The 11,379-nt window shown below is 41.1% G+C and overlaps 1 protein-coding gene across 1 annotated transcript; it reads left to right on the top strand.

The window, feature by feature from the left end:
* The first annotated feature begins 6,616 nt into the window (after window positions 1–6,616).
* LOC126981173 (piggyBac transposable element-derived protein 4-like) lies at window positions 6,617–7,753 on the top strand. The gene has a single exon (XM_050831890.1). It carries the CDS (start codon window positions 6,617–6,619, stop codon window positions 7,751–7,753), a length of 1,137 nt encoding a protein of 378 aa, XP_050687847.1.
* The last annotated feature ends 3,626 nt before the right edge of the window (window positions 7,754–11,379 follow it).

The following is an 11,379-nucleotide window of genomic DNA, read 5'->3' as shown; positions in this document are numbered from 1 at the left end:
GCTGGGCCATACCATCAGGCCCCTCCAAAACAAGCCTACCGGCGCCACAGGCGAAGATGTAAAAAAAAAAAATAAATAAATAAAAGCTTTATCCGGCCGACGATGCTCCGCCCACTTTCGGCCGCCGGACAGGCCGCATCGTATAGTGTGTGGCCGTCTTCATAGCCAGAGATGAGTGGGCGAGGAGGCTAGAGGAGGACAACGGGGCAATCTGCACAGTGTTGGGGCTGTATAGAGACAAAACGCAAACAGAAAGAAGAATTGTAAAGCTGGCAAACGTGTTCCTGACGCAGTGCTGGGAAAAAAAGGTCACAAATGCTTGAATAAGTGCACAGAAAAATAATGAAAATAAGTGATTTCAGCAACAAACATAAAATTATGATGCGATAGCGTTTGCAGTTAGGAAAGTTACGTAAGAATACTATTCAAAAGGAAAGTGTGTGAATAAGGAGAGGACCGAGAGGAGGACCTAAGAAGCAGTACAAAGCGTTACAGGTCAAAAGAGGAAGAAGAAAAAGGCATGTTTACACCGCAGCGGTAGTCAAACGAGTCTGATTATTACCACTATATACATTCTATAAAATTATATTCCTATTTCAAGATATGTTTTTATACTAATATATACTTCATCTCTCTTGACTGAATAAGTTGTATACTTTCTTTTCAGAGATGTCATAAATATGAATACTGTATAACATAGATCGTCCAACCGAATCGATGGACTTCAACCATTTCGTTGACTAGTATAACTGTAGCTTTAGCTAGCCAGCGAACGAAAGCCTTCCGTGCGCGATCGGGTCAACAGTCGCTCTCGACCGCTGTTTTTCGCTCGCTCGCTAACGAAAAATCGGCGTTTTGGTAATGCGACTTTGGGGAGCTGTTGAGGTGACGAAAACGAGATTTGTAACAAATAAATTCAAAATAAATGAGTAAATCTACAATGACATGACATACCTAGCATGAAGAAAGCATATATAACTCAAATAATTATTCAAAACACCTTTATTTTTGTTGTACAAGCTTTTGCTGGGCATTGTCAGCGCCAACACAAGAGTCTGTCGTCTCCACCAACGCAATGGATATTTTCGGTAAGCATATTTAGTGTTTTATTTATCTATTGACATTTCCTTTTGAAAAAGTTGTATGTAGTTGTCTTCGTAGCTCATACGGGTATGCTGACAGGGTTAACAATCCATTGCATTTACCTGTGGCTTTAGTGGCACTCAATCAACATGAAATTTATTAAGAAATATTATGAATATGTAAGAAAGCCAGCCAAAAAGCATTCAAGGTATAATGAAACTATTCATAATAGCTGGTCACAGGCAGAGGGGGAGAGACAACGAGAACTATAGACTTACACCCATCACGGGTGGTCACCAGTTTATTTCTGATGTATTTTTTATGTACTAATCAGTGCTACTGTTTGTGTTATGAATAACTAGATAAGAGGTGATAGGCTACTATCTTATAGTGAAAGGTAACTATTTTAGCTCTAATAAATTATTAGTAAAAGGGCATTATGTTACTAATTATTAGAATTGCTACACTATTGAAAACATGGGAAGGTGTGCGAGGAAGAAGATAGTGCAGTAGTAGAGTAGGTTGAGTAGGTCTCGTGTATGCCACCAGCTTTGAGGATTGAGGAGGACAGGGAAGAAAAGGAGCAAGGGGAGGAGTAGGAGAAGGAGGAAGAGGAGGACGGGGAGAAGGAAGAGGAGACGGAGGACGAGGAGGAGAAGGAGAACAGCAGCTAGCTATATAATGTTGGCATTGTAATAAGTCAGTGTCCGCCTGTCTCACTGTATGATGCATAACTCTCTCTCTCTCTCTCTCTCTCTCTCTCTCTCTCTCTCTCTCTCTCTCTCTCTCTCTCTCTCTCGGCCGGTCGAAGCCCGTACACAGTATTAAAACAGCCTCAGAGCTTGTCGAACCCTCATTTGGACTAGTAAACGCAACTATGAAAAATAGATTGCTCGCAAAGTCAAGACCAGCCCCCAAAAGTTTCTCATATACATCAGAACAAAAAAGAAAGATAAAAATAATATTGAACCCCCTAACAGATGAGACCGGATCATTAACCCTAGATAGGTACAGGTTCCCACAGTCATATTTCCCTAGATGAGCCCTTAAAATTTCCCTTTTCAACATAAAATTTCCCTTCCATATTTGAGACTATAATATAACATTTAGAACTTTGACCATGACAATACCCGAATATTGTAACCGTTCATATCTTTGCAGCTATAAAACTACTTCAGTAACAACCTACCGAAACAGAGAGAGAGAGAGAGAGAGAGAGAGAGAGAGAGAGAGAGAGAGAGAGAGAGAGAGAGAGAGAGAGAGAGAATGTTAAAAAACTCAACTCACGGTTTTAATTCTTCGAATCTTCTGTTTTGTATATTTCTTCCGTCATCCTACTGAGGTGGCTTGGAAGAACCTTGAAATCATAGCATGTAGCAGTATCAAATGTTGCTTTAGCATGGAGCAGTCCATTTAGGGTTGCAGTGTTCACTTTGTTTCTTGTTTTAGTTTTCACTAGATTTATTTGGGAGAAGATCCTTTCTACGGCTGCACTTGAGTGGGGCAAGCACATTAGTTTCATCATAAAACGCCCAAGGAGTGGAAACATTGGTGAATCATCTCCTTTTTTCATTTTATTCACTGCAAGCCAAAAGTCAGACATACTAATTGTATCAGTGTTCAGGCCCAGGTCTGTGTTTCGCAGCAAACGCCACTCGTTGTCAAGTCCATTCAAATCCTCAACAGCAACCATGTTAGGAAAATGACACGCCAATGGTACGATAGACTTCACAGTTTTCTTGAAAATGGTCTGGGGATCCATAGCTTCAAGATTTTGCAGGACTGGATCAGAGAGTTTAATTCTTTTCAGTATTTGAGACACTGCTTCAATGTAGAATTCAAGGCATCTCTGTCTGAAGCTATGAATTAGTTGCTTGTCAAGATCAGGGTTAGTGCAAAGAGAGGCTGTCACTCGACCACCAAGGTAGATTTCTTCCAGTGGCAAGAAATTAGCTGGATCTCTGAAATGCACACTGCATACAGGAGTTCTGCCTAGGTAGCCTTGCTTCATGTAGCACTCCAAAAAGGTGGCCAAGATTGTTGTTACTCTTTTGTGGATTAAATAAAGCTTGGGTTCCTCTGATTGCATCTCTTTGTTCAAATCATTAAAATATGGCAAAACAAAATCCAGAAATTCTAGGTACAACTTGGCCGCCGGATCATTAAGCTTTTGCAGTATGGTTTCTGCTGAAAGCAGCCTGTCTTCAGAGACAGCATGAGTGAAAAATAGTTTCAGAGCTGGTAGTTGATCCAACAGGCGTTTAACAGCACTGTGAAGGGACAGCCAACGTGTTTGACAAGGATGCAACATTTTGTGAGGTTTTGTATTAGCAAATTCTTGAAATTCTTTAAAGTCTCCAAGCTGTTTTGGGGAGAGAAAGTAGTTGTATATGTCCCGAGTCATGTCTTCAATCCATCGTGGTAGACATTTACAGGCATATGAGGCACAGAGATTAAAAGAGTGGCATATACACTTCATTATGAATAAGTCTGGCATGTCTGCTTTCAGGAGAGTTGATAGTGAATTTCTAACTCCCATCATAACACTGGCACCATCTGCTGCAAAGCCAACCATATTCTCTAGGTATGGTATGTTTGCCTCAGTGAACACTGCTTTAACATGGTTATACAAATCAGCTGCAGTTGCACTTACAACCGGAACGAGCGCCAAAAAGATATCCTTTACTTCCTCATGTGTGGCGACCCGAACAACAAGTGCTAAGTGCTTTGTGCATCCTTTATCGGTAGATTCATCCACCATTAAAGAGAAAGGGAAATTTCTCAATATCTCATGTACATCATCACGCTTTTGAGCACCTAGTATGTTTTTTATAACTGCTGCACATTTAGTACGTCCACACTGCAGCTTTTTAGCAATTTCTGAGTCAGGGCACACTGCTTTGATTAGTGGCACTAAATGTTCCATGGAAGTAAATGGAACATTGTGTTCACTTATGAACGCTGCGAGTCTTATTTCACCTTCTTTCACTTGCTTTTCTTGCCTGCTCTTGCCACTGAATCCTGGCATGGAGAAGACACTGACAGTTTTCTGACGAGCTTCCACATTACTGATGTGTTTTTTTCCTGTTGCATGCTTTTCCAGTTCTGATTTCCCAGCTTTTCCGTCCTTTCCACACACTTTACAGTAATAGTACATTGGTCCTTTATCACTTTTGGAAATCCATCCACTAAACTTTGGGTCACTTTCCCATTTTTCTAAATATTTTTGAGAGTAGAAGCACTTGCGTTTAGCTGGAGGGGTTTCACTCTCACTGCTGCTCTCCTTAGAAGCCATTTCACCAGCCGCCAGCGCGTATCAGCTAATTCCTTATGAATGTATTCGTCCACTATCGGTGACAAGACGAAGACTGTCAGTACAGGAGTCAGGAGCTAGTTGTGTATTGTCCCTCCCCTCCCTCCCTCGTCCAGCCACTCACAGTCTCACACTCGATACAGGAACTGATCATGTAGTGTGTCCTCCTCACTCCCACCCTCCCGCCTCCACCCACTCTCTCTCTCTCTCTCTCTCTCTCTCTCTCTCTCTCTCTCTCTCTCTCTCTCTCAATATGTATACTCTTGGAGCACCATTTTAAAAATAATTTAATTTCTTCTCTAACTTTCCCATCTCCTCAGTTTTTCCCTAGATTTTGGTCAATTTTGAAATTTCTTCCCTTTTTCCCTTCAGGGGTCCATTTTCCCCTAGAAAAGGGAAATTTCCCTAGACCTGGCAACACCCCAAACAGTACAACTGCGCTGCAGCAGCGCAGTTGTACTGTTTGGGGTGCTACGGAAAATGAGTAGTTGGTAACTCCCTGCCTTACAGCGACGCGAGTCTGTTAGTGCACGACGTGCTCTTGGAAAGGTAGGGTGTATGCTTGTCTCTCTCATCCCATATATGAGTTATGAACCATGATGGGGTCAGAGAGACCCCACTGAACCTAATATGTATCAAGTGTCATAATATGCATTGTGTAGTATAACAAAGTTCTTTTAGTAATCTATTGGACCCAGCAATGCATATCTGGTATAACTTACTGCATTGATAGTTCTTACTTTTATTTAGAAGGAACTGGTTGCCAGTTTTATAATTTGCACACGTTCATGTTGAATTATCTGATATTGTCTAATATACGTTTTACTATTTATCTCACGATTCACATATGTTGTTTGGCCACATGTAAACTCAGGTTCCTTTTGTTGATGTCGGAACAAAGGGAAAGGTGTGTGCTCAAACATGCAAGACGAAATAGTATAAAAATAGGGAGATTTTAAATTTTAAATGCCCAGCTGAGTAAAGGGCTGCGCCTCACGTCAACATCACGTGGTGGGCAGGGCCAAACCCCGCTAACTGGAACATGCGCATTATTTGCCGGTATATATGTAATAGTGACTAGAATGATCGTTTTTTTTATGATTTTTACGTCATTTATCATGAGGGTGTATAGTTTTTCTCATTAGTGACATTGTATTACATTATATTGCAGTGGCCCCCTTACAATGGCTGGCAGAACACAAGATGAGGGGGGTTCTATAGACGATGGAGAGAGAGACATTGAATTGATTCTTGATGGGGATGAGCTCGAACTTCTTGATTTGGATACAGAGATTGAATCTGTATATGATAGTGATGAAATGGAGGAGGAGGAGGGGGAGGAAGATGATGATGAGTGGCTTATGCACCTAGTCACTCATCGCACTCCCCGCTCGCGACGACAACACTCTCGTGGTAGTTCTAAAGGCTCAGCAAACACACGAAGTTCTATACCTGCCTTGCCTGACATGCCATCTACCTCATCAGCCTTGCCTGGCATGCCATCTACCTCATCAGCCTTGCCTGGCATGCCATCTACCTCATCAGCCTTGCCTGGCATGCCATCTACCTCATCAGCCTTGCCTGGCATGCCATCTACCTCATCAGCCTTGCCTGGCATGCCATCTACCTCATCAGCCTTGCTTGGCATGCCATCTACCTCATCAGCCTTGCCTGGTATGCCATCTACCTCATCAGCCTTGCCTGACAGGCCATCTACCTCATCAGCCTTGCCTGACTTACCTGCTCTATCATCTGCCACTTCACCCTCACATACGGCCAGCAGGTCAACGCAAAAGGACAGTGAAGGGCCACTACAAAACCATGTACATAAGTTCAGAGTCACAACTGAGGGGCAAAGATGGAACACTGTGGTGCACTAAACCTTTAGTCCAAAGTGCAAGACTGCAACATCATAACCAGCCAATAAACTACGCTGTAGGTCCCACAGTTGTTACTCAGGGAGCTGCAACTCCAGTGGAGTGTTTGCATTTGTTCTTGGACGACAACTTCTATTCAACAACTGTGAAGCACACTAATGAAATGATTGACATACTCTCACAACGGATTAAGTCTAAGAGATGCACCTATAGTAGGACAACGGTGGCAGAAGTGAAGGCATTAGTTGGTGTTCTGCTGTTGTCAGGGAGTCAGCAAGACAATCACGTTACAACATCTGAGATGTGGGACCATCGCTTTGGAGCTCCACTATACAGGGCCGCCATGAGTGAGCGGCGCTTCTGTTTCCTCCTTAGATGTCTTCGATTCGACGACAAAACAACTAGACAAGAGCGTGTGAAGACAGACAGATTTGCCCCTATACGAATCCTGTGGGACAGCTTCATTGAAAAGTGCAAAAGGAACTACATTCCTGATGAAAACATCACAGTTGATGAACAACTGTTGGGGTTTAGAGGGCGATGTGCATTCCGCATGTACATTGCCAATAACCCTGCTAAATATGGCTTGAAGATTATCATGGCAAACGACAGCAAAACCAGTTATTTACTGAATGCCATTCCTTACCTAGGGAAAGATGTTCAGAGAGGTCAGGTGGGAAGTCTTGGCCAGTACTATACAATGGAGCTGATGAGACCTTACTTGGGTCAATACCGCAACGTCACAACAGACAATTGGTTTATGTCTCTACCTCTGGTCAAGGGTCTGCTAGAAGAAAATACCACAGCTGTTGGTACCTTACGCAAAAAGCCCTACGTACCAGAGAAAATGATTGAACTCAAGAAGGAGCGTCCCATCAAAACCACGGCATTCCTCTACAGTGACCAAATTATGATGCTGTCTTTCAAGCCAAAGGCCAATAAAATTGTTATGCTCCTAACATCAAAACATCAGAAGGGGAATATCTGTGAAGACGGAAAGGCTGAGGTGGTGCACTTCTATAACAGCACAAAAGGAGGCACTGACACATTTGATCAGATGTGTCAGCGGTATTCTTGTAGTCGAAAGACTAAACGTTGGCCTTTGTGCATCTACTATGGAATAGTCAATGCAGCCAGCATTAATTCCTATATTATATACTGCAAGAAATGTTCTGATCGCCATATCAAAAAGATGGAGAGACGATGTTTCATGCAGGAAGCTGCCTATGAGCTGGTCAAGCCATGGGCCCAACAGAGACTCACAGAACAGGGACTTCCCCGCCAGATAGTTTTCCACATTCGTTCTGTGTTTGGGTGGGAAGCACCAGCTTTCCCAACAACATCTGGCGAAGCAAAGAAGAGGAAGAGGTGTGAGTTGTGCCCCAGGACCAAAGACAATAAGACTAAATCGAAGTGCCAGTACTGTAGCAGGGCTGTTTGTGGGAAACACTTTGTTCCTGTCTGCAGAGACTGCTTGTAGAAAAAGGTAAGCACACTTAGATTTCATAAAGTATGATGTGTTCATGTATTTAGCTATATTTTATCATCAATATACAACATACATACGAATAAAAAAAAACATAAAGTGACTTATGTAATTCAACACCAAAAAGGGGCACAAAAAATATTGACTGTTTTTATTTACTTATTGCAGGTTCTGCCAGGGAGTGGATGTGGTTTTTACACATTTACTGAAGAAAGTGATGTGCAAGGATGCAATTTATGGTGGTATAGCAAGTTTCAAGAGTTCAGTTTTTTTTTTTTTACATTTTTTTGGTAACATGCTGTAAAAGATAGGAGTAATTTTTTTTTATAAATTCACTCTAATTATTCAAATACAGCAAAAGTGCAGTTTTCAGTTCCAAAGAACGTCAGAGGATTTATATTTTTGCATAAAAACTGTGCAACATAATAAATGTTGAATATGATTTATCTATTATTTTTTATAGTCCTTGGGTCAAAAAGACCCCACTGTACCTAATGATCCCAGATATCCCACTGTACCTATCTAGGGTTAACCCCCTCAATAGTAATGTTGCTTCCTTATACACGGTTGAGGACATCGAAACAATTCCCGACGGTCCTACTCTACCGAAAGGAGCTCACCCTTAGAAAATTACATCATAAGCGCTCAAGATGCAAAAAAGTACCTTGACAAACTCGACACGAAGAAATCAACTCGACCCAATAACTTGACCCTTCGAATACTGAAAGAACTGAAACAGCAAATAATCCAAATTTACCAAATTTACAACATAACAAGGTACCTGAAGATTGGAAAATGGCGAACACAACACCGGCTTAAAATAAAAGAACATAAGAGCGTTGCTTTACACTACAGAACCATCTGTTTGACAGCAGTAACAGGTAAAACCAAGAGAAGATCATCATAGACAAACCTGTCAGTATTCTAGAGAACAACACCATAGTATCGGATACCCAGCACGTTTTCAGATATAACCCTTCCTCCTTAACGAACCTACTGGACTTCTTCCAAGGTATATATGAAAACTGGGATAATCATATCCCAAACGATGTCATATATCTGGATTTCCAAAAAGCCTTTGACAAGGTACCACACGAGCGACTCCTAAAGAAACTACAGTTAGCGGATGGATGAAATATCCTGACTGCGTGGATAAGAGATTTGCTCGCCAATAGAAAACAACGAGTTATAGTAAGTGTTACCAACGGGCAGGCTTTTGAGTGACTTCCAGTCACTATTGGAGTACCGCAAGGATCAGTGCTGGGACTCGTTATCTTTATTTTATACATTTAGAAACAGGACTTAATGCTGACAACACCAAAGTGGGTGGAAGGGCCCTAACGGCTGCCGATTGCGAAACCATCCAAACGGATCTTGAATAGATTATCCATTGGTCTGAAAAGTGGCACACGTCATTTAACGTGAACAAATGTAAAGTCATGCACTTTCGATCAATAAATAGTAATCATACATACAACATGGATGGATGGGGACTCCAAGATCCGATTCCTCCTTCACGACCTGCAGGAGAAATTGGAACTTGAAATCACCACCAGCAGTGACCTGAAACATGTGAAAAACTGTAAGAGAGCATATAATAAAACGAATACCATGTTCGGGTTCATAGCGAGGAACATTAAGTGTAAGACGCCGGTAGTAAAGTTACTTGTGTATAAATGGATGATATAGCCTCTCCTCGAGTATGCGGGACAGTGCTTGTCACCTAACTTCAGAAAGGACATCCAATTAAAAAAAAAAAAAAAAAAAAAAGTAGAAACAACGGGCTACATATTCTAGCGAGGTGAAGTAATACATAAATTGGCAAATGTTTCTTTTCAGACCGAGTCATCCGACAGTGGAACTATCTCCATGTAGACGCAGTGAGTTCGGAGACCATCAACTCCTTCAAAATTCGCATTAACTTCGTTGCAACAGCAGTAAAGTAAATATACTTACAGAGGTGCCATAGACTGCCCAGTAGGCACCAACTGTCTGTCGAGCAGAATAGACCACAAGAGCAGGCAGCCTCGCAATGAGCCAATAGGCTCCCTGTTGCCTGCCTTTTCACGTTTTCATATTATATCCTTCTGTTGCTCCTACTCTTCCTCCTCCTTTTCCTCCTCTTCCTCCTCTTCTTCCTCCCCTTTCTCCTCCTCCTCTTCCTCTTCCCTCACCCTTTCACCACATTTCATCACTGTGCTCAATACCTGTGTGGCGAAGGAGAAGGAGGAGGAGGGGAGGTGGTGGTCGTCTTGATTGGTTCCCACCTTGATGTGTGTGCCGACTTTGTGTTCATGTTTGTGAGACGCGTTAAGCCTCCTCAAGCCATTCCCGCCACGCCCCTTATATCCCCTTTCCTTCTCCCTCCTCTGTCTTCTCTCTTCCTTATTATTCTCATCCTCTCCATCCCCAGTCCTTCATCACCCCCTTCCATTGTTAGGCAAGCACTAATCACCATTCTGCACATTCCTCACTTTTATATTCTCTCTCTCTCTCTCTCTCTCTCTCTCTCTCTCTCTCTCTCTCTCTCTCTCTCTCTCTCTCTCTCTCATCATTATCTTCATCACAATCACCATCATTATTTTATTTATATTCGTATTCGTATTCTTATTTTTATTAATTTTCCTTTATTCTTCGTGTTATTCTTGTTCTTATTCTTCGTCTTCCTCTTCTTCGTCATCTTCGTCTTCGTCTTCTTCTTCTTCTTCTGTTGAATGTTATTATTATATTATAAGCATTGTGATTATCATTATTGCTATTATTTTTATTATAATAATGATTATTACTGTTATTATTACTATTTTCATTGTTATAATTATTATTATTATTATTATTATTATTATTATTATTATTATTATTATTATTATTATTCCATCATTATCATTATTATTATTATTATTGTTATTATTATTAATATAATTTATAATATCATTATCACTAATATTAGTTATTATTTATTATTATTATTATTATTATTATTATTATTATTATTATTATTATTATTTTTATTAATAAAATTAGTCTTTAGGTATATTTAGTCTGACTAATTTTCTTTCTTCACACTAGAAGAAAATACATTAAAGAAAATTTATTAATAATCAGATCAGGACTGTGTTACGGGAGGCGTCCCTGTGCCTTCAGTCACTCTTCCTGAAGCCAGTGGGGGAGGCTTAAGCGGGATCGAGTTCTTTTGTTTCTGACCTTCAGTAGAATATACGTATGAATGCTCAGGCAACAAGTATATCAAGCAGCTTTTTCTAGTGTGGTGCAAAAAGTTGGGAACTTACGCTATAGCTGCGCGTGGTGGCGGTGTCACGGGCAAAATTGACCCTTGGGCAAAATTGAGCCCGGGCATCCACGTGCCTCTGTTATCTTAGCTCAAGCTCGTGTATGTGGGCTTCTTTTCGAATGATATGGCGTCTAGAGCTAGCATGATCATCATTCTTTATTATGATGACAAAGATCATGTCAAAATTTGCCTCATTAAATAAGAAATTACATAAAGATCGGCAGCTTTTCCTCGTCGCCAAGACATCCTCCAGCAGCGCTCCGACACCCATGATCGCACATTCATTTTTCTCAGAAAATAAGATACCAATCACATTTACATCAACATATTT

This window comes from Eriocheir sinensis, chromosome 47 (genome assembly GCF_024679095.1).
Source record: "Eriocheir sinensis breed Jianghai 21 chromosome 47, ASM2467909v1, whole genome shotgun sequence".
NCBI lineage: Eukaryota > Metazoa > Arthropoda > Malacostraca > Decapoda > Varunidae > Eriocheir > Eriocheir sinensis.
This window is presented reverse-complemented; position numbering and strand designations above follow the sequence as displayed.

Bases quoted from the DNA above. Each gene is read 5' to 3' on its own strand.
- LOC126981173 (XM_050831890.1), top strand. From the start codon at position 6,617: ATGAGTGAGCGGCGCTTCTGTTTCCTCCTTAGATGTCTTCGATTCGAC.